The 24519-nt window shown below is 42.1% G+C and overlaps 1 protein-coding gene across 3 annotated transcripts in view; it reads right to left on the bottom strand.

The window, feature by feature from the left end:
- MGLL (monoglyceride lipase) overlaps positions 1-24519 on the bottom strand; it is a 165178-nt gene that overhangs the window by 92021 nt on the left and 48638 nt on the right. For all 3 annotated transcript variants that reach the window (XM_036737425.1, XM_036737424.1, XM_036737426.1), the window contains exon 3: positions 10303-10409. In XM_036737425.1, the coding sequence (XP_036593320.1) occupies positions 10303-10409 (107 nt within the window). The remainder of the gene's footprint in view (positions 1-10302; positions 10410-24519) is intronic.

Genomic DNA, 24519 nt, shown 5'->3' with positions numbered 1-24519 from the left:
TACATGATGGAGGACCTTGAAATCCAGTTGCATATTAATTAGTGCCCAAGCAGATGATAAAGATCTCCTGCACAAAGGCTTGTGTGTACGTGTGCCACTTTATTCAAACACAAAAGGCCTCCCTTCCTATTTTAAGAACCAGTTTTCATTGTGGTAACACTCCCTACACATGAGTGGAGTGGACCATACATGCAGCCAGAGAAGTGGATGCTCTCTGCTCCTTGCCTCAGGTGCATGGGAGACAATTCCTGGAGCTCCAGCTGGAAGTTCAAAGCCCGCTTGGATATGGATGCATGAGCATCAATGTCTCTTTGTACAAAGTGTGTGTTCAGTTTGGCCAGAGTGGCAGGAAAGTGGGACCCAGCTAATTCTAGGTAGGAGGCTCCCACAGATAGATGAGAGGTACAGATGACCGGCACTTACTACAGGTACTTGAAGCTTCTTTTGAAACAGTATGTGCTCATTTTTAATTCTCTCTTTTAAAAGTTGTTGATTTAAAAAAAAGATCTCATTTGTTATGATAGCCTGACAGGTCTCTCTCTCCACTAATGACACTGCCCAGAATTATGTCACATTGGGACATTTTTCCAAATTCATATTAAATATATAAAAGGAAAATTTCCCTGTTTTCCAGTCTCTAATATAAGCAAGGTGCTACACGAAGCTCTCTTCTCCCTGTCTAGATGCTGAATCCCCTTCTGAATGCGGCGAGAAGGTGGACAGCCCAAGCCCCTCCCAGGGGCCTCTCTCTCCCAGCAGACAGTCGGCCAATTCCCCAGCTAGCAGATTGCCACTGACGGGAAGAGCTACAGCTTTGTTGTTGGCAACTCTGCCCCAGAATGATTCATCACTACCCCCCACAATTTTGCAGAGCTGGCCCTGTATAAACCCAGCTCATCCCCTGAAACTGTCTCAGGTGCATCTGCTCCAAGGCCGTAGCTGCTTCTCTGGCCATGCCCCAAGCTTTCCCCAGCACAGCCCCATCTGATGAAAATTCCCTTTCTATCTGAGCCCACTAAATCTTCTCTCCCTGCACAAACAAGCAGGGTCTGTTGTCTTTGTAGCACCTAGCACCAATGCTCCTGGAATAGTCTGGAAGGGTCTCCTCATCCCATCTCTGCCATGGGATAGAGGGCTGGACCAAGAGGGAGGAAGACCTTAGCTCAAATCCCATCTTAGACATTGACTAGCTGTGTGATCCTGGGCAAGTCACTTAACTTGTCTCAGCTTTTTTATCTGCAAAACAAGGATAGTAATCACATCTACCTGACAGGGTTATTGCGAAAACCAAATGAGATAACATATAGTTAGATAGATATAGATATAGATATAGATATAGATAGATATATGTAGACAGATACATATATAGAGAAATATGCTATATAACTACTAGCTCACTATATTCTACCCATCCTCCAAGACTCAGCTCAAATGCCCTCTCTCCACAAAGCCTCCTTGATATCCTCCCTCCCAGCAGGAACTCGCCTCTTCCTCATCTGACCTCAAAACACTTTGTCCTCCTCTTATGGACTAATGAGTTATTACCACATTGGTTATACAATATTTCTTTACATATTTTTAATGACCTTCATTAGGATAGAACCCAATGAATTTTACTTCTCCTTGTACCTCTCCACTACTGCCTTGAGGAGAATATTGCACAAATATACAACTAATGAATAATTAATAGATGAAGTTAATGAAATGCTTTTTGATGATGAGGAAGAGGAGGATAGTCCAGGTTAATGGAATCAACCTTCACATTAGAATCTTAGAACATCTGTCATGAGAACAAATGCTACACCCTGGTAGATCTTAACTCATTCTTCCTCTTTTGTTCTCTCTGTATCTCTCTGTGGGTCTATATCTATGTCTGTCTCTGTCTTTCTCACATAAACACATACACACAACCAAAGAAAGGTTAGCCCTTTTAATAATGAAATGTCAGTGGGCCAGATGCCCGCTCCTTAAAATCCTAAGGATAAGACAAGATTGTGCTTGGGAAACCAGAAAAAGTCAATCAACTATTTATTGGGTACCCACTAACATTAAATTAATACTAGTTCCCATTTCTACAGCAATGTAAAATCTACCAGGTGCTTTCTCTCACAACAACCATGTTAGAGAGGAAAAAGCTGAGCTTTATACAAGTTAAAAGTATTGTAATTCTGCATGTGACTTGCCCATAAGTCACGCAGCTAGTGAACATCCAAGGCATTGTGCTCCACCCTGTAAAAAACAAGCTGACCCCTTACTGTATTGCCAGGAGATTTCTGACTCAACAGTGAAGAACCTGAATCCTCTAAGGAGGTCAATGGCAGAAACAAAGGCGTAACATAAGCCAAAGTATCCACAGCATCATTTTTTTTGACAGTAACTATAAAGAAGGTGGCTGTCAATTGATGGAAAAGGCTGACAAACTGTGGCATATAAATGTAATAGAATTCAGCAGGAAATGGCAAATTGGAGGAATTCAGAGAAGAATGAGAAAAGTTGGATGCAGTAATACAAAGTGGAATTATTAGTGCCACTGAAGGCATAATGCATACATTGTAGATAACAAGATCACTTAAAGGAAGCCCAACTCTGAGTAACTAAAAAACAAAACATCCACATTGATGGTCCCAGAGAACTGATAATGAAACTATCTATGTCCCCTCTACAGAGGCAGAATATTATATGAGTTTGTCAGACAGGGTCATTGTATTCAATGTTTTTTGTCCAACTGTTTTTTCTTGTTACAAGGAAAGGTTTATTTCTAGAGGAGGCCTATTTATATAAGTGACTATTCATGTAAAAACAGAAGACCAATAAGATTGAAAAAAATTCAGTTCTCAACCAACAGGATCAAGAAAAGTAATATGGTATAGCAAGTACAGTGCTGGACTTGGAGTTGCTTAGATCTGAATTCACTTCCTGCCTTAGATGCTTACTACCTGTGTGACCCTGGGCAAGTCACTTACCTTCTCTTGGTCTTAGTGCCTCATCTATCAAATGAGGGAATTGGACCACATAGCCTCTAAGGCCCCTTTTAGCTCTAAATCTATGATCGTAGAGCTGTCATAATCTACCTTAGAGATCATTTAGCCCAAGTGACTTGTCCAAGGTGACACAGATAGGAACTAGCTGAGTATTTTAACTCATCCTGCCCCAAATCAATGTGCCTCCGCCATTTAACAATGCTAGGACCCAGACCATTAAAATGTGTTAGCATGGGTTTTGTCTGAATTATAGAGCACAACCCAACCATCCCTTTTGAGTGCTTTTTGCTTTGTAGAGAATATTTATAGCTTCCATTTCATTTTACCTTCATGATAACTCTATGAGATGAAACCACCATTTTCAGTGAAATCGGTCAGGGTAGTTTATTTACCTGGCAGCACTGTGATGAGCAGGGGCCAAGAGGTGGCAGTCCCTGAGAAGGAGACACCCAGCACAAAGCACACTAGCTGCTTTTACTCAACTAGGGATAAAGTCACTTTGTGAACTGTTCTGTTATCTAGTCTATAAAAACAACTTCAATGTAAAATGACTCCTCCAGCAGTGTGCCTGGGAACCTGTGCAGTAAAGACTAACATCTATAGCATAGCCTGATGGGATAACAAGCAACTCAATTAAAGATGCAGGTGTCTGCTGAAATCCCCAAATCCCGGAATGTCAGAATCACAGAGTTTGGCCAGGATCTCAATAGCTATCTAGTGTTCTCTAAACCTGACTAAGGCATCTCCTCTACAGCATCCCTGACAAATAGTCACCCAGCCTTTGGGAGCCCTCCACCCATGGAGAAGCAGCCCATTCCTCAACTTTTGACTGAGAGCTGCATTTGATCCTATCATGCTCCAGGCCCATTTAATACACAGAATGTGAGGGCTGGAAAGGACCTGAAAGTTTAGAATGTCAGATCTGGGAGGAACCTTAGGACATAGACTGTCAGACCTAGAAAGACCCTTAGAACACAGAATGTCACAGTTTGGAGAGACCTTAGAGCACAGACTATGAAAATTGGGAGGGACCTTAAAACACAGTCTGTCAGAGCCGGAAGGAACTTCAAGATTATCTATCCTCTAGTCCATATACTGCACTTTCGGGATAAATATACTGAGGCATATTCTTGGGTAGCGACCTGCTCAAGGTTACAAATGGACCCTGCGGCAGAGCTGCATGATAGAAGCTGAATCTCCTAGATCTCCAGAAGGTTTTTCAGCACCTGGCGCTGGCTGGAGTGCCTCTAGAAGAGATATTCAGTGATTTTTATCTCAGATTTTACAACCCCCAGGGAGTCTCCAATCATCTTAAGCAATGCCTGTGATTCTCAAATCTATATTAATTATTATTTCATTTTAAACATATGCCATATAGCAGAATGGGGAAAGAGGGTTAAGTGGAGCAGAGAGCTACAGACCTAGGAATTCCTTGGTTTAGAGAGCTCCTACTTGGGACTATTCTGAGGCACACTGGCACTTCCTCTGGTACTAAAGGCCTTCCAGAGTTTGCCTGGGGTTCTGAGAAGCAAAGACACTTGCCCGTACCTAACATGTGTGTCAGAAGCGAAACCTGAACCCAGATATTCTGAACTCCAAAGCCCGATGACACTACTACACCCAATGTATCACAGCCTTTTTATACATCTTACTTTTTAAAAAATAGCTATTATGTGCCACAAAATCAAGAAAAACCCAAACAAGATGTGTCAGACTCCACAAAAGGGCAAGAATTTCTGCCCAACAACTCTGGTCATGCAACTCCATTGGTGACAAATAAAAGTTTGGCACTCTGGTGATCACAGAACAATGGATCCTCAAATAACTGAGATTTCTTGGCAAAAAAAAAGAAACCAAAGTTCACTGACCTCTCGTGGTCACATTTTCTAGCTCAAAGGCATTCAGAAGACCCACTGAATGCTCTTCTCCCCAGCCCCTGCCCACCAGGCAAGCAAGAACTATCCCTCTTCTATTTACAACAAAAGGCTACACATGAAATGAGAAAAAAAATGGGTTAAATCTTCCCTTGTTCATTTCTTGAATTAAATCCCATTCTTGTGCTGTTGGCAAGGGGAGTTCCAATGAATCACCGTAAGCAACTCGGTAAACCAAGGGCTTGAACAAGCAAAGAGGAGCACTACTATATTTAGAATGCCACAGAAGCAGTGTCTCCGCTTTGGATGTTATTCTGGAAACCTCAAAAGGTGGCATTTTGTTTTTTTTTCTTCTCTCCTGTAAAGAGATTGGCACTTGTGGTTTCAGAGGTGTGCTGACACATTCGGTGTTTTCCTAGCGGTTTGTCCTGGAGAACTTAGCCCTCTGCCCCTTCATGTGACAGATGAGGATACTGAGGTGCTAAGTAGGGAGAGAAGGGATCACAGAGCCAAGCTTACTTGATTATTATGAAGTTGGCTTGAGGGTCTGTAGAGTGCATGCCATAATGAATCAAAGGAAGCTTGATATGAGATTTAGCTGAATTTCTTCCCTAACTTTGTACCCCCAATATTTGGTATGTTGTGAAGGTGATCTCAGATTCTCAAAGGCTTATTTATGCCAGCAGAGGGTAAGCTCTAGCCAGAGCTTCCAGCCAAGATGGAAAGGCTTTTGGGACAGACCTGGTGATAAACTGGGTACCTGTCATCAGAGGAACAACCAAGCCAAGTTTAGCAAGTTAGGTCACCAAAGGGCAGCTACCAGATGATGAATATTCTCTGCCTCATCAAGACCATCTTTAGAAGAACCAGAGATCTGACTTCTTTGCTAGTGGTAGGAATACTCAACAATGATAAAATGGCAGATGATTTTTTTTTGTGAGGCATTTGAATTCTAATCAGAGATGCTTAGGCTTTTAACGGCATCGATGAGAAGCTGGATGACAGAGTACTGAACTTAGAGTCAGGAGACATAGGTTCAAATTCTATCTTAGATACTTATTAGTAGTGTCATGATGGGCAAGTTACTTAGCTAACTCTTTGAGCCTCACTTTCCCCATCTGTAACATGGGGGTAATCATAATAGCTAGTATTTGTATAGTGCTTGAAGGTTTATGAAGCACTTTATGTGTACTATCCCGTTTTGATCCTGGCAACGATCCTGTGAGGTAAGTATTATTGTTATCCCCATCCCTAGTATCAGCAGAAACGAAATTTGAAAGAAATTCAGTCACTCGCTGGGATCGCCGAATAAGCGTCTGAGGTGGAATTTGAACTCAGGTCTACCTCGACTCCAATTTGAGCACTCTGTCACCCACCCGCACCACCTAGCTGCCTCAAATGTGGGTTGTTATCATTATTATTAGTAGTAGTTTCAAAGCTTCCCCCTCCTCCTCTCCCTTTTAGTTGAGAACATAATGCTGACAACTCCCACAAATAGGGCACTTGTAGACTTTCCACAGGGCTGTCCTTTATTATTTTGTCACTGTCTCCCCCATACCCATCACCGTTCCTTGCACATAGCTCATTGTTATTCAGTCATTTTTCAATCATGTCCAAGTCTCCGTGACCCTATCTGGAGTTTCCTCGGCAAAGATACTATAGTAGTTTTTGCCATTTCCTTCTCAGGCGCATTCTACAGATGAGGAAACCGAGGGAAACAGGGTTAAGTGACTTGCCCGGGGTAACACAGCTAGTAAGTGTCTGAGGCCAGATTTGAACTCAGGAAGATGAGTCTTCCAGACTCCCAGTATGGCACTCTATCCACTGCGCCATCTAGCTGCTTGCACATAGTAGATACATAATACATTCTTATCAAATGCAATTGAACTGAATTGGACTGAACAGTAGTGGGAAGGCCTTTACACACATTGGTCAGTGCCCATTTTAATAAGAATACAGTCTTTGTATTTAATGTATTTAATGCCAGATAACTACCTCCCCCAACATTACATTACACCCTGACCCAAACTTAGATATATCAATGAGATATTTTACAAGTAGTCCTGGTTTATGCATTAAAGATAACATGAATTTAGTCAATATTGTATTCTCTATTACAAGAAAATTTACTGGTATCTGGACTAAAAGATCTCTTAGCAGAAGCAACCGAATTCCTAATCTTTTATGCGGCACATCCTCTCCTGACCAGGCTTCTTATTTGCTAAGATCAGCATCTGTCTCCCCTAATGCACCTTTTGCTCTCCTATTTACAGTCATAAAATCCCTTATCTCCAGTCCCCTGAAAGCTCCTCTGCACATTACCACTTAGTTCTACATTTTAAAAAAAGATCAAACACAAGCCTCCTTTCTCTGGATGAGAGAAGTCTGTGTTGAAGCTGGATTGACCTTCCACTGTCAATCCCAGCATACCAGTTGAAGGCAGCCACTGGGCAAATCTCCTGGGAACAGAAGGTGGGCACTCACTGACTTCGGGGACCCTTGGGAAAACAGTTAAGGACCCCAGATATAGGCTGCACATGCTGCATTGCCAAATTTCCTCGTACAGCATGAGAAAGTGTTTTAAAACAAAAATTCTATCCATTCTAAATGAATTGAGTTAGGGTTTGTGTGTGTATCGTTTTGTGTTTCATATGCCTTGAAACACTAGCTATGGAGTCTGTGAGGGATACCAGATGGACAGCCTTAAGTGCTGGACTGGCACCCACGGAATTTTAAAGAGCCTGGAGGAAGGCCCTCAGCATTTGGGGGGAACCTGTGTGTTCTCTTTCCACCAGTCTGGAAAATTACTTAGTATTTATTTGTATAGACTTGTCACTTATATATCTGTATTTCCCTGTCATACCCTGTTATAGAATGTAAGATCCTTGAGGGCAGGGACTGTTTCCCTTTTTTTTCCTCTTTGAATTCTCATTGCTTAGTACAGTGTGTGGCACCTAGTAGGCACTTGTAGAATTGATTGCTTTTTTATAGAAGCTTAAGGAAGAATCAGGATAAGAATCATGCAGGAGGAAGGAGTACCCACATGGGTGAGATCAACCAATCAGTCAATCAATAAGCATTTATTATGTGCCTACTATGTTCCAGGCACTATTCTCAAATCCCTACCTTCAAGGAGCTTACATTCTATGGAGGAAACAACCTGTATACATGTTATTAGAAACTAATTACAAGGTAGTCTGGGGGAGGGGCCAGAGAAGGGGATAGTAAAAGAGGCAGCCTTGAGCTGAACTTTGAAGGAAGCTGGGGATTCTAAGAGGTAAACGTGAAGGGGGTAGGGGTGGGGGGCTATAATTCAGGCATAAGGCACAGCCTAGGCAAAAGCACAGAGAAAAGAAATGGAACATTGTGCATGAGAAACAGAAAGAAGGTAAATTTGATTGCATCACAGAGGGTGTGAAGGTAGGTTACTTTAAATGCTGGAGAGTTTGCATTAGATCCTAGAGCCTATGGGATATCACCGGAGCTCCTTGAGCAGGGGAGCACAATCAGACCTGTGTTTTAGGAATAGCATTTTGGTAGCTGTGTGGAGGACGCACCAGGGAGGAAAAAGTCTGGGGGCAAAGAGACAAATCAGGTGGCTTTTTCAGTATTCCAGATAAGTAAGGTACCCAAAGTAGGGTGGTAGACAACTAGCCAGAAGGGAGTATGGAGGCAGAATTGACCAGAATTCCCAACTTACTGGGCATGGGGGGTAGGGATGAGGGACAATGAGTAGAGGCAAGGGTGATTCTTGGGCTATGAACCTGATCACAGAACCATTTAAGTACTGATATACTTAGCCACAGGTCCTTTGTGTATATTTGCAAGGGACAGAAGTTACAAAGAAGCAAAGTTAGACTTGCCGTCTGGACAAAACCAAAACGAAAACTCCTTAACAATCCAAACCAAGGCAAAATAGAATGGGCTGACTTGAGAAGCAGTGGGCTCCTCCTCCTTGGAGGTCTTCTAACAAAGGCCAGACAACCACTTGTCAGGTCAGAGTGGGGATTCTTTACTGATATAGGTGGGACCAGATGGCCAAGGAGATCTTTTCCAGTTCTCAAATTTTGTGATTCTGTGTAGAGGCATGAAATAAGAGAGCAACATGTTCCACTTAACTATGATTGACAGGAACAATGCTTTCTCCCACTCTGAGAGTGATGCGGCCTTGGTCAGTGTGGTACCATCAACATTAGATGTTTCCTGAGTTTCTGATGTTTTAAACTCGGCTGCTTCCTTAATCTGTTCTTGAACTTGTCACCATATTAATTTGAAGTTTCAAGAAAGAGAAAGTCAAGGTCTATTCTGTATATCCAAGTATTTTGAAAGCTACAAAAACCCATTACATAAGCAGGGATTATTATTTGGCTTGTGCTAAAGCTAGCAGATGGTCTCATATGGCCCTCTGACTCAATGCCTGAACCTGGCCTTGCGGGTTCACTTGTGAATATGCTTCATAGTAAACAGACGGTGAGATTTTCCTTTAAAAATTTTTGGAAACTTCATACTAAGAATGTCCTTGTATTTTCCAACAGGAAACAGAAAAGGGAAATAAGTTAAGAAGCAGAGACAGAAGAGGTGTGTAGCCATAATGGCTTTTGTTTTCTTTGAATGGCTCAGCTTGCCTCATTGAGCCTCTGGACACTGTGGCTTGCTCTTCCGGGGCAGGAGGCCCGGGGAGCATGCCGGGAGGCAGACGGCTTCCTGTGTGGGGAGTCATGGGGCTGGCTGAGGGGAGGTGTTAGCTCCAGAACCTGGTCTACCCTAGGGGGAGGGGCCAACTCAAGAACCAATCGGCCCTGGTCATTTGGGCGGAGCTTGATGATGTCAGAGACCCTATAAGAGGGGAGAGGACAGCTCGGAGAGTTCTCTCTTCTTCTCTTTCCTTTTTCGGTTGGAGCCAGCGACAGTTACGACAGTTACGTCAGTTACAGCGACCGTTACATCGTCAGTTACAGTTGCAGCTTCAGTTACAGACACAGACACAGCTGAGGCAGGAGCTGCCAGTAGCAGAGCTGATCTACGGGAGGAAGCTGAACAAAGACTTCAGTCCAGTGGGTAATCTTATTACCATAAAAGGGGGAAACATGATTTTGCTTTACGCAATCATGTTTCTCTGTAGCCTCCTGGTTACTCTTTCAAGGCGTACTTATTGGGCCTGGAAGATTATGATCAACATATCAAAATGGGGCTTCTGGTTCATGGGTTGGTTACTGTGGAGCCTAAATAAATGTTTTGATTCTTCTGCCTTCTACTTTGAGAGTTTCTTCTATCCGGCGATTCCGAACCTTTCAGACATGTTTATGATCCTCTTTGAGATTATAAACTCTGCCCTCCTGATACAAGGTGACACGACATTGGAAAGAGAAATCCAAACACTGTCAAACTCCAAATAGTACATACTGTGACTCACCACCCCATCCCAAAGACTGTTCTGTAGTACTCACCATGGTCATGAGCAAACACCAACAGGTCGAGTTCAGTCAGCATCTGGGCCAAGTCATCGTAGCGGCCGCAGTGTTCACCAGCACCATGAGAGATAAACACGAGGGCCCTGGAAGCAAGATGAGGGGACACAGGGTGAGGACAGAATTCTGGCTCGGTTGGAATGGAGCTCAAATAACATCTAGCAGTTTGGACGATTGAAAAGGTTCAGATGGGAAACAGAGAGAGAGGACTGCTGAACAGTTTAGTAGATGATGGCTCTAGAACAAATGGAAAACCAAATCACAGTGGGATGGAAGAATGTAATAGAATATTACTGTGCTGTAAGTAAGGACGTACGAACAATTCAGAGAAACAAGGGAAGGTCTAAAAGAAAAAGCAAACAGTAAAGCAAGCAGAGACCCCCCCAAAAGAACTTTATATAAAATTACTACATCATGTAAAAAAAGGCAACATGGAAAGGCCAATGGTGGATGTTAGGACTGTTCTATCAAAGTTAAAGATGATGCTATTCCTCTCTGCTAATGATCAATAAACAAACTATTTTCAGAGCAAACAGACCTTTGTAGGGGTGCTAGGTGGCTATTGTTATAGTCCAGGCAAGAGGCGAGCAGGGCCTGAGCCAAAGGGGTGGCTCTGTTGAGTAGACAGAAGAGGACAACTATGAGAGATATTATGGAGGCAGAATCATTGGACTGGACTGGAGATGGAAATGAAGAAGAGAGAAAGTCTGTGAGGATCACTATAGGACTGGACCTGAGTGATTAGAAAGATGGTAATTAGCAAAGTTTGAAGGAGGGATGAAAGTTGGGGGGAGATATGGTAAGTTCTGTTTTGGACATGTTAAGTTAGAGATTCTGATGGGGGGCAAGGAAGGGAAGGGAGGGCAATAAGCATTTATATAGCACCTACCCTACGCCAGGCTAAGTGTCTTACCAATATTGTCTAATTTGATTCCCACAATAACCCTGTGAGGTAGATGCTGATATTATCCCCATTTTATGGCTGAAGAAACCGAGGGAAACAGATATAATGCTTTGCCCAGGGTCACATGACTGGTAAATGTTTGAGGACAGATTTTAATTCAGGTCTTCCTTGACTCCAGGCCCAGCTCTCTATGAACTGCAGCACCTAGCCGAATGGCGAGACACTTGCACGGAGATGTCCAGCAGGGAAATAAACAGGGTTGAGGGGGCAGGGAGCGCAGTCCAAACTGAAATCAACCATCTTCCATTTCCAAGAGGGGCTATTTAATAACTACTTATTGCATTAGAACCAAGGATTTTTTTTTATTGGGGGCATGATAAACCATGATTTCCAATAGTCCTTTGAGGATAAGATGTTAACAAGCATAGTATTTCCATTTAATTGAATAAATATTTATTAAGTGTTTATAAGATGCTGAGGAGGAAAAGATGAAATACGATACAGTCTCTGCCCTCTAGGAGTTTATCGTCCAGCAAAGGAAATCAAAATACTTTAGGGAAACATGAGAAAGCAGGATCAGGTTCGCTTAGTGGGGTGGTGGGCAGAGAAGGCACACATTTCACACCTGTACAGCATGTTATAATTTTCTCACAACTAAGATTTGGGATAACATGGTGAAGCCCATGGTTATTGAACTAGGAAGAGTAAAAGCTAAAACTTCACTAGCTGCTGCAGAGATGATGTTTGCAATTCAGACATACTGACAAATGATTGTGATGAGAATTTAAAGTAAAAAAATGTAATCAACCAATAAACATTTATGAAGTGCCTACTATGTACCAAGCACTGGGGATATAAAAGGAGGAGAAAGACCTCAAGTACCTGACCTCAAGGAGATTACAGTCTAACAGGGAAGAAAGCAAGTAAACAAATATGTACAAAGAAACTATATGCAGGATATAATTAATGTAGGAAATAATTAAAAGAGGGAGGACACTAGAACTAAGGGGGGTTGGGGAAGGCTTCCTGTAAAAGATGGGATTTTACTTGCTAGTTAAAGGAAGACAGGGAGGTCAGTAGGTGGAGAAGAGGAGGGCTAGTGTTCCAGGCATGGGGGACAGCCAGTCATTAATGCCAGGAGCTAGGCGATAGAGTGTCCCATTCATGGGACAGTCAGGAGGACAGTGTCACAGGATCAAAGAGTACATGTCAGAAAGTAAGAAAAGGGGGAGGGGATTAGTTTATAAAAGGCTTGGAATGCCAAACAGAGCACTTTGTATTTGATGCTGGAGGCAACAGGAAGTCACTGGAGTTTATTGAGTGGAGAAAGGGGGACCAGCGACATGTGCTGTGTGAGGTGATAATGGCATGCGCTAGAGTGGTGGCAGCGTCAGAGGAGAGATCTTGCAAAGGTGACAGTGACAGACCTTGCCAACAAAATGGATATTGGCGAGGGGGACAGAGAGATAGGAGTTGAGGATTATGAGAAATGAATATTTCTCTCATATTGAATAACTAGTTATTGTATTAGGACCAAGGTTTTTCCCCTTTTCTACTTCCTCATTCAGAAATCAACCAATCTGGGAAATCTCTCTTAAAGATTTACCCAGGCCAAGATCTAATCAGATAGTAAAAGCAATTCTAAGTTTAGGCTAATGGATGTATTCCTGCTCATTGTGTTTGCTGAGACAAGTCCAGGAAAAGTGGATTCTACCTATTATCAAGACAGGTGATACGGAAATTGATGTCTCTTTGGCCAAGATTTGAATGACTTAAGTCACATACCCCAAGATGTTCATTTTAATAAGTCCACACCTGTTATTGTGTTAACCAATTCTAGTTGATTGCCACCCCTCCAGAACACCTCTTCTTCAAAGGGCATATAAACTATGACCCCACTGCTATTAAGGGTCTTTGGTCTAAAAGACATGGTCAAAATGACCATTCTTTATTAATAACCTGCCAGCCTTATTAATAAAAGGATTAAATTATCCAGAAACTAAGTCTCTGGAGCCTTTTTAAACATCACAGGATTACACCTAGGTTATAAGCCTGAGGACCTGGGGGATGGTGTTGCCCCTCTACACTAATAAGAAGGGGAAGGGAGGGAGGAAGAGAGGAAGATAAGGAGTTCTTTTTGGGACATGTTGAGTTTAAGATTTCTATTGGACATCTCGTTTGGGATGTCTCAAAGGTAGTTAGAGATGCCAGACTGGAGGGCAGCGGCAGAGAGATTAGGACAGGATAGGTAGATCTGAGAATCAACAGCATAAGATGATAATTAAATCCACGGGAGCTGATGAGATTACTGAGTAGTATAGTGTATTCTAAGCTTCCTTTTAGTACCTGGAAATAACTATAGTAGATTCTAATTTATTGAGGCAATGCTCTTATTTTTTTTAACATTTTTTTAATTAATATATTTAGTTTTCAGCATTGCTTTTCACAAGAGTTTGAATTACAAATTTTCTCCCCATTTCTACCCTCCCCCCCCACTCCAAGATGGCATATATTCTGGTTGCCCTGTTCCCCAGTCAGCCCTCCCTTCTGTCACCCCACTCCCCTACCATCCCCTTTTCCCTTCCTTTCTTGTAGGGCAAGATAAATTTCTACGCCCCATTGCCTGTGTGTCTTATTTTCTAGTTGCATGCAAAAACTTTTGTTTTTTGTTTCTGTACATCTGTTTTTAAAACTTTGAGTTCCAAATTCTCTCCCCTCTTCCCTTCCCACCCACCCTCCCTAAGAAGTCAAGCAATTCAACATAGGCCACATGAGTATCATTATGTATAACCCTTCCACAATACTCATGTTGTGAAAGACTAACTATATTTTGCTCCTTCCTCACCTATATCCCTTTATTGAATTTTCTCCCTTGACCCTGTCCCTTTTCGAAAGTGTTTGTTTTTGATTACCTCCATCCCCATCTGCCCTCCCTTCTCTCATCCCCTCTTTTTTTATCTTCTTCCTCCTTTTTTCCTGTGGGGTAAGATACCCAAATGAGTATGTATGGTATTCCCTCCTCAGGTCAAATCTGATGAGAGCAAGATTCACTCATTCCCCCTCACCTGCCTTCTCTTCCATTCCTACAGAACTGCTTTTTCTTGCCACTTCTATGCGAGAAAATTTACCCCATTATATCTCTCCCTTTCTCCCTCTCTCAATATATTCGTCTTTCATCCCTTAATTTGATTTTATTTCTTTTAGATGTCTTCCCTTCATCTTCAACTTACCCTGTGCCCTCTCTCTCTCTCTCTCTCTCTCTCTCTCTCTCTATGTATATATATATATATATATACACACACACACATACATATATACATACATACACATTCACACATACATATATATACATAAACATATACATATATATATATGCATATTCCCTTCAGCTACCCTAATACTGAGGTCTCATGAATCATACACATCATCTTTCCATGTAGGAATGTAAACAAAACAGTTCAACTTTAGTAAGTCCCTTGCAATTTCTTTTTCTTGTTCTTTTTCTTGATTACCTTTTCATGCTTCTCTTGGTTCTTGTGTTTGAAAGTCAAATTTTCTATTCAGCTCTGGTCTTTTCACTCAGAAAGCTTGAAAGTCCTCTATTTTATTGAAAATCCATATTTTGCCTTGGAGCATGATACTCAGTTTTGCTGGGTAGGTGATTCTTGGTTTTAATCCTAGCTCCATTGACCTCTGGAATATCGTATTCCAAGCCCTTCGATCTCTTAATGTAGAAGCTGCTAGATCTTGTGTTATTCTGATTGTTTCCACAATACTCAAATTGTTTCTTTCTGGCTGCTTGCAGTATTTTCTCCTTGTTCTGGGAGCTCTGGAATTTGGCGACAATATTCCTAGGAGATTTCTTTTTGGGATCTATTTGAGGAGGCGATCTGTGGTTTCTTTCAGTTTCTATTTTGCCCTGTGGCTCTAGAATATCAGGGCAGTTCTCCTTGATAATTTCTTGAAAGATGATATCTAGGCTCTTTTTTGATCATGGCTTTCAGGTAGTCCAGTAATTTTTAAATTATCTCTCCTGGATCTATTTTCCAGGTCAGTGGTTTTTCCAATGAGATATTTCACATTGTCTTCCATTTTTTCATGTCTTTGATTCTCTTTTATAATATCTTGACTTCTCATAAAGTCACTCACTAGCTTCCACTTGCTCCAATCTAATTATTAAGGTAGTATTTTCTTCAGTGGTCTTTTGGACCTCCTTTTCCATTTGGCTAATTCTGCCTTTCAAGGCATTCTTCTCCTCATTGGCTTTTTGGAGCTCTTTTGCCATTTGAGTTACTCTATTTTTTAAGGTGTTGTTTTCTTCTGTATATTTTTCAGTATTTTTTTGGGTCTCCTTTAGCAAGTCATTGACTTGTTTTTCATGGTTTTCTCGTATCATTCTCATTTCTCTTCCCAATTTTCCCTCTACTTCTCTAACTTGCTTTTCCAAATGCTTTTTGAGCTCTTCCATGGGCTGAGACCAGTTCATGTTTTTCTTGGAGGCTTCTGTTGTAGGCTCTTTGACTTTGTTGACTTCTTCTGGCTGTATGTTTTGGTCTTCTTTGTCACCAAAGAAAGATTCCAAAGTCTGAGACTGAATCTGGGTGCGTTTTTGCTGCCTGGCCATATTCCCAGCCAACTAACTTGACCCTTGAGTTTTTCAGTGGGGTATGACTGCTTGTAGAGTTAAGAGAACTATGTTCCACGCTTGGGGGGATGCGCCAGCTCTGCCACACCAGCACTCCTCCTTCCCCAAGAACCCCCAACCTAGACTGGACTTAGATTTTCAGCAGGCTCTTCACTCCTGTTCTGATCTACCACTTAATTCCTCCCACCAGGTGGGCCTGGGGCAGGAAGCAACTGCAGCTGTAGATCTGTAGCTGCCCCACCTCCACTGCCCCCGGGGCGGTGGCCAACCGCAAACTTTCACTCTGTCCCCAGCAGGTTTTCCCACTAACCTTCTCTGTTTTCTTTGGTGTTTGTGGGTTGAGAAGTCTGGTAACTGCTGCAGCTCACTGATTCAGAACGCTAGGGCCCACTCCGCCTGGCTCCTGGTCTGGTTGGTCCAAGCAGGTCATGCTGGGCTCTGCTCTGCTCCTCTCCCAGCTCCGTGCAGGATAGACCTCACCCAGAGGCCATCCAGGCTGTCCTGGGCTGGAGCCCTGTTTCCTTCTGCTATTTTGTGGGTTCTGCAGTTCTATTATTGGTTCAGAGCCATTTTTTATAGGTTTTTGGAGGGACTCGGTGGGGAGCTCATGCTAGTCCCTGCTTTCCAGCCTCCATCTTGGCTCCGCCCCTTCACAGTTCTTTTTGAGGCAATGCTTTTAGAAAAATTATAATCACTTACAAGAACTTATGGAGGAAAAATATGCATATTCCAATGGATATTGAGAGGCAGAATGATGTTGTTGATAAAATGTTGGGCTCAAATTTTGGGTCAAACTCTTACTTGCTGTGTGAAGTCTGGCTTCACACTTAACCTCTCTGAGCCTCAGCTCCTCATCTATAAAAGGTCTCAGCAATATCTTCTAGTTAAAAAGCTATGATCTCACACTCCTACAATCTGTAAATTTCTCAATGTGGATGTTCCCTCTAACAATGCACATCACAGCCCATCCTGTGGGACTCTTGTTCATTTCCTCTCCCTAAGTTTTTCCTTTTTCATAAGACCTATTCAGCTCTGGTGATAGGGGGAGAATAGGAAGAGGGATGTTTCCATAGCAATCAACTTATCAGTTGTCAGGATGGAGTTGGGAAGCCTGCTTCTGATGCTTGCAGTGTGACTTGGGCAAGTCTTTGGGTCTCAGCTTCCCTCTCCGTAAAATGGAGATACCTGCATAACCTATCTTATTGCAGGGGTACTGTGATGTAAGTGTTTTAAGAATCTTAGACTGCTCCACAAATGTGCTATTATTTTTATGTAAATGTTAGTTATTATTATGAGTCGGTCATGATCCCATGGTTGGGAACCATTGCTTCAAAGCTTTATAAAACCCTTGCATTTAAAACACCCTCTTCAGCTCTCTAAAAGTACATGACCAAGTAACGCTGGGGTCCTTGGAGACAAACTAGAAAACTCACAGACAATGCAAAAAAGTATTAGAACCCCCATCCAAACAATACCCAATCAGCAAAACAAACAAACAAACAAAAACTCTACAATATGGACAATGCTTGCCTTACATATTTTTCCTAGATCTCCTCTTAACTGACTTAGTCAGGGAAAAGAATAAAATTACCACCACCCAAAGTAATTCCAGTAAAAAGATTTCATAGTAAAAAGTCATCAGACATAGGCACAGCAGCAGATGGACCAATCTGGCACCTAGCACTCTGTGACTGGGCAGTTCAGTGGGCTAATGCATAAGCTGCCTGTGAGAGGGGTGAGCCAAAGGCTCGATAGAGGAGGGGGGAGGGGTGGGAAGAGGGATGGAAGGGTGGGCAAAGGGATGGGAGCAGAGCACAAACCAGAGGACACACAATAAGTGCACTGAGTTTGAAGCAATCGCTCATGTGGGTGGTCTCCCCCTCATAGACTCAAAGATCAAAGCTTTGGAGCCAGAAAAGATCTCAGCGACAATGCTGTCCAACCCCATCATTGTGCAGATGAGTAGCCAAAGGGTTAGGGAGGTTAGGTGACTTGGCCAAAGTCACACAGGTAATAAGAGCCTTCCTTCAATCCCTCTCACTCTTGGGATGCTGTGAATCTCAAAGCCGAAAGGGACCACAAAGATCATCTGCTCCAACCCCCTAAGTTTATAGATGAGAGGGAATGAGGTGTCAGGGAGTGAAGTGATTTTCTCAAGGTCACAGAAGCAGTTAGTAGGAGACTTAGGTTTCTAAGCCTGGTCTCCTGACTCTACATCCAGTTATTTCCCCACTATACACCATGTAGTCCAACATCTCATTTTAAAAATGAAGAAGCTGGGAAGAAGTGCAAAGTACAAAGTACAAAGTACTAAGTACAAAGCCCCTTGTATTAAAGCCAGAGTTAAAGCCCATGCCTCCTGTGTTCCGATCTAACCTTCCAGCACACAGTCCAGCCTTTTTGTTCTTCTCTCCTGGTGGTTGGTGGAGGTACAATCTGTGAGGCCAACTGGCCATTCCAGATAAATTTTATGACCTTGGTCATGGTCTTCCTGGTACTTATTAACTTATTATTATTAACCATCCTCTGAGTTGGCCACAGGACAAGCATCAATCTACAAAGCTGTACTTAAATGAATGTTTAAAAACACTACCAGAAAGAAGGAAGGGAAGGAGAAAGAAAGAAAAGGAAAGAAAGAAGAAATAGAAAAGGAAGAAAAGAATGAAAAAGAAAAAAGGAAGAAAAGAAAGAAGAAAGAGAGGAAGAAGGAAAAAGATTAGGAAGAAGAGAGAGGGAAAGGGAATAAACATTAACCAGCTACTACGTGCTAGGCACTGTGCTGAGAACTTTAAAGATATTGTCTCATTTCAGCCTCATAACTACCCTGGGATGGTAGGAGCTATTATTCCCCTTTTACAGGTTGGGACATTGAGGCAAATAGAGGTTGTGACTTACCCAGGGTCACACAGATAGTAAGTATCTGAGGCCACATTTGAACTCAGGTCTTTCTCACTCCAGGCCAGAAAGGAAAGAAAACAAAACTCAAAGGTAGTATAACTTCAGATGGACTTGGACGGAGAAACACATTTGTTCGTCCATTTGGTTCTATCTTGTTAACTGCTAAGGGATCATGTATCATCCATAAATATGGAAGATATTGACTTCTTTTGTCTTTGTTGATGGCTATTAAGTTACACACACATATTACACTTATATATGTGTGTGTATATATATATATATACGGGGGGTGGATAAATATCTCTGCAGAGATATAGATAGATAGACATGGAGGGGGGGAGAGACAGAGAGGAGAAAGAAAGACAGACAGAGACACACAGAGAGAGGTGAACAAATATCTCTCTTTATAGAGATATAGATAGATTGATATGGAAAGAGGGAGAGACAGACAGACAGAGAGACGGGGGAGGGACAAGGACAGGGACAGAGAGAGGAAGAAGGACAGGGAGAGGGAGGAGAAAGAGAAGAGAAAGAGAAGAGAGAGAGAGAGAGAGAGAGAGAGAGAGGAGAGAGAGAGAGAGAGAGAAGCTGGCACAGATAGAATCATTTCATTTCATCTTATGGGGGAAAGCTCTGGCAGCTCCCACTGGATGAAGTCCTTCCTTCCCACTGGATTGCCCTCTCCACTGCCTCTTGGGGCTCTTAGGGCCAGCTCTGCATGGGATCTTAAGCATGATCTGAACTCAGGAGGGAATGCCAGGGTTTGCATTTCTGTCCTTTCCCAAGGAAGATGTGGTTATTCATTGTATCATATTATAATGATTTCCCACTCACTCCAATGGATCTCTAGTTCTGTGACTCCAGCACCAAAATTCTCAGAATTGAATTTTTGTTAAAAAAAATCCAAAACCTCACACCCAGCTTCTGTTGAAGAGACTGCATGTGGGTATGTGATGGATGGACCTGATCCATTTCCCATAACTGAAACAGAAGCAGTAGGACTCTGTGGATATCCAAATTTAACTTTTTTTCCTCCACTTTGAATTTTGTAAGCAGATTGTCTTTGCTCTGTATCCATGGTTCCATCACATGCTGAGGCCCTGATGAACTCACAATTCAACAATTATTTATTGACTACCTTCTAGGATAATCATATTAGACTCACCTTCCTAGAGAACAGTAATGTTCTATTTATTTACCGTAAGGTAAAGTATTTCGCTCACAACAACGCTGTAAGCAGGGAGTGAAAGGACTATTTATCCCCATTTTATAGATGACAAACCTAAGGTCCAGAGAGAAGTGACTTGGCCAGGGTCATATAGTTAGGAGTCAGAGCCAGGATTAGATGCCAATGTTGATTCAATACTGAGCTGAGCACCATGGGGGATATGAAAGTATAAAAAAACACAGTCTGTGCTTTCCAAGAACTTACATTCTCATTGGGAAGATAAGAAATACACAGATCAGGCAGCAAAGACATTGACCAACTGCTTGCTAGATATTCCACAGGCATCTCAAGATCATTATGTTCGAAGCCTCTCGACTCTCCTCTTTTAAGAGTACTATCATCCTTCTGGTCACCCAGCTTTCCCACCTCAGCCTTGTTCTTGGATCTTCCTTTTCCCCCAAACCCCAAATCCAATCAGTTGCCAAGTACCAATTCTACCCCTACAACAGCCCTTGCATCCATCCTCTTTCCCCTACTCACATGGTGACATTCAGCCCATGTCCCCTCTCCAATCCATCTCTCCCTACAGCCTATGAAAATAACCCCCCTCTGCTCTAGAAGCTTCAGGAACTCTCTGCTGCCTCTGGGACCAAATAGAAACTCCTCTGGCATCAAAAGCCTCTCACAATGTGGCTCCGCCTTCTCTTTCCACATTGATTTCACATTGTTTTCTCTCCTGTGCTTTCTATGCTAGACAAAGTGGTGTACATACTGTTCCTTGTGCATGACATTCAGCTCTTGACTCAGTGGAATGTGCTCCCTCCCACCTGGCCCTTATCTCTTAGCACTTCTTTTATTTGTTGCTGTTGCTTGTCCTTTGTTCTCAAAGAGGACCATGACCTCGGGAAGGTGATATTATGACTTGCAAGTGAATTAGATTTAAGTGAGGTAGGGCTGTGCAAAGTCACCAGCCTCACTTTCTCCTCCAGAGCCATCTGGGTACAGTGGCCAGATATAGATCAGGATAACTGGAGATGGCCCCACATGCATTGGGAGACCTTGGTCTTTTTAAGCTAAGGTCTTTCCCAGGTCTCAGTTTGTCTGAGGTAACACCCATTCAGTGATTAAAGCTTGGTAAGAAATGAGGCAAAGAAAAACTCAAATCAAGTACCACATACAAAAGCCTTTTCTAATCCTTCCAGTCTTTAGCTTTCTCCTCTTCCCAAAATTTCTCTGTGTTTACTTTGTATGGATTTTGACACACTTTATATTTATTTATATGTTGTATATGTTGCATTCTTCTAGTAGAGTATAAGGTTCTTGAGGGCAGGAACGGTTTGCATTTTTTCTTTTATATTCCCAATGTCAAACTTAGAGCTTAAACAATACTTGTTGAATTGAATTATAATCAAGGGTCTTTGCCTATGCATGGACAGTAAGTACTACAGGGAGGAGGTCTAGAGAAGAGAGAGATCATTGTGGATTAGCATAGTCAAGGAAGTCTTTGTGCCAAAATCTGCTGTGCAAAGAAAGATGGGTGGAATTTTGGTAGTCAAGAGGAAAAGAAAGGGATTTGAGGGAGGATGGTGAAAATAAATAAATAAAGGTATACATATGTGAGCATTAGATAGATAGATATAATATATAAAGTACATATATATGTATAAAGTATAAATAAAAGTATAAACATGACTTGTCAAGGGGGGAAGGGAACAGACTGGCTAGGCTGCTGCAGAGATTTCCTGAAGAGAAATAATAATAGATAAGGCTGGATAGATCAAAAGGAGCCAGATCATTTAGGGTCTTGAATACCAAGATTATAGCTAATAATAGCTAGCATTTATAGAATACTCTAAGGTTGCAAAGCACTTACAAATAGTATCTAATTTAAGGTTCAAAACAATCCTGGGAGGGGTGCTATTATCTCATTTTACAGGAGAGGAAACTGAGGCAAACAGAGGTTAAGTGACTTGCCCAGGGTCATACAGATGCAGGATGTGAACTTGGGTCTTCCTCCAATCCAATAAACATTTATTAAATGCCAACTATGTGGAGGCATTGTGCTAAATACTGGGGATATAATTAATAAAAAGAAAAACAGTCCTTGTCCTCAAGGAGCATACAGTCTGACTCCATGTCCAGCACGCTATCTACTATACCACTCATGCCTCTGGATTTAGAATAGGAAGGAATCTTAATGACCGTGGAGTCCAACAAGGAGTCCAGAATAGTTTTCTACTCTTTCTACCTCCATCTCCCCTTCACCATAGGCAATATGTTGCTAAAGCCTGACTTCTATGTCTCTCGCATCTTCCCATTCCTTTCCACAACCACTTTCGCCATTAATCCTCTTTCAGGCCTTTATCACTAGCTCAAATTATTGCTAATAACTTCCTAAATATTTTTCTTTCTCAAATATAGACTTTCTCCAGTATAGTCTTCACACAACTTGTTCATTTAGTGTTCTTAATTCATCAAGCTGCGCATATCACTCTTCTACTCAAAACCTTCATTAGAACTACATTGCCTACTGAATATAATAAATTTTTAAAAAAAAGATTAATGGGGGGGCAGAGCCAAGATGGTGGCTAGAAAGCAGGGACTTGTGTTAGCTCCCCACCAAGTCCCTCCCAAAACCTATAAAAAATGGCTCTGAACCAATTCTAGAAATGCAGAACCCACAAAGTAGCAGAGGGAAGCAGGGCTCCAGCCCAGGACAGGCTGGATGGTTGCTGCATGAGGTCTATAGAGCATGGAGCTGGGAGCGGAGCAGAGCAGAGCCCAGCATGAGCCATGAGGACCAACCAGACCAGGAGCCAGCTGGAGTGGGCCCTAGAGCCCTGAATCAGTGAGCTGCAGCAGTTGCCAGACTTCTCAACCCACAAACACCAAAGACAACAGAGAAGGTTAGTGGGAAAAGCTGCTGGGGACAGGGTGATAGAGTTTGCGGTTCAGCAACCACCCCGGGGGCAGTGGAGGTGGGGCAGCTACAGACCTACAGCTGAAGTTGCTTCCTGCTCCAGGCCCACCTGGTGGGAGGAATTAAGTGGCGAATCAGAGCAGGAGTGCAGAGCCTGCTGAAGATCCAAGTCCAGTCCAGGTTGGGGGTTCTTGAAGAAGGAAGAGTGCTGGTGTGGCAGAGCTGGCTGTAATAGCTCTGAAAACAACAGCACATCCCCTCAAGCTTGGAACAAAGTACTCTTTACTCTACAAGCAGTCATACTCCACTGAAAAACTCAAGGGTCAAGTAAGTTGGCTGGGAACATGGCCAGGCAGCAAAAATGCACCCAGATTCAGTCTCAGACTTTGGAATCTTTCTTTGGTGACAAAGAAGACCAAAACATACAGCCAGAAGAAGTCAACAAAGTCAAAGAGCCTACAACAGAAGCCTCCAAGAAAAACATGAACTGGTCTCAGCCCATGGAAGAGCTCAAAAAGCATTTGGAAAAGCAAGTTAGAGAAGTAGAGGGAAAATTGGGAAGAGAAATGAGAAGGATGTGAGAAAACCATGAAAAACAAGTCATTGACTTACTAAAGGAGACCCAAAAAAATACTGAAAAATATACAGAAGAAAACAACACCTTAAAAAATAGAGTAACTCAAATGGCAAAAGAGCTCCAAAAAGCCAATGAGGAGAAGAATGCCTTGAAAGGCAGAATTAGCCAAATGGAAAAGGAGGTCCAAAAGACCACTGAAGAAAATACTACCTTAATAATTAGATTGGAGCAAGTGGAAGCTAGTGAGTGACTTTATGAGAAGTCAAGATATTATAAAAGAGAATCAAAGACATGAAAAAATGGAAGACAATGTGAAATATCTCATTGGAAAAACCACTGACCTGGAAAATAGATCCAGGAGAGATAATTTAAAAATTACTGGACTACCTGAAAGCCATGATCAAAAAAAGAGCCTAGATATCATCTTTCAAGAAATTATCAAGGAGAACTGCCCTGATATTCTAGAGCCACAGGGCAAAATAGAAACTGAAAGAAACCACAGATCGCCTCCTCAAATAGATCCCAAAAAGAAATCTCCCAGGAATATTGTCGCCAAATTCCAGAGCTCCCAGAACAAGGAGAAAATACTGCAAGCAGCCAGAAAGAAACAATTTCAGTACTGTGGAAACATAATCAGAATAATACAAGATCTAGCAGCTTCTATATTAAGAAATTGAAGGGCTTGGAATATGATATTCTGGAGGTCAATGGAGCTAGGATTAAAACCAAGAATCACCTACCCAGCAAAACTGAGTATCATGCTCCAAGGCAAAATATGGATTTTCAATAAAATAGAGGACTTTCAAGCTTTCTGAGTGAAAAGACCAGAGCTGAATAGAAAATTTGACTTTCAAACACAAGAATCAAGAGAAGCATGAAAAGGTAATCAAGAAAAAGAACAAGAAAAAGAAATCGCAAGGGACTTACTAAAGTTGAACTGTTTTGTTTACATTCCTACAAGGAAAGATGATGTGCATGATTCATGAGATCTCAGTATTAGGGTAGCTGAAGGGAATATGCATATATATATATGTGTGTATATGTATATACATATATATATATGTGTGTGTGTGTGTGTGTGTAT

Source organism: Trichosurus vulpecula, chromosome 9 (assembly GCF_011100635.1).
Source record: "Trichosurus vulpecula isolate mTriVul1 chromosome 9, mTriVul1.pri, whole genome shotgun sequence".
Classification (NCBI taxonomy): Eukaryota; Metazoa; Chordata; class Mammalia; order Diprotodontia; family Phalangeridae; genus Trichosurus; species Trichosurus vulpecula.
The sequence above is the reverse complement of the archived record's forward strand: the minus strand, read 5'-3'. Positions and strand labels throughout refer to the sequence as shown.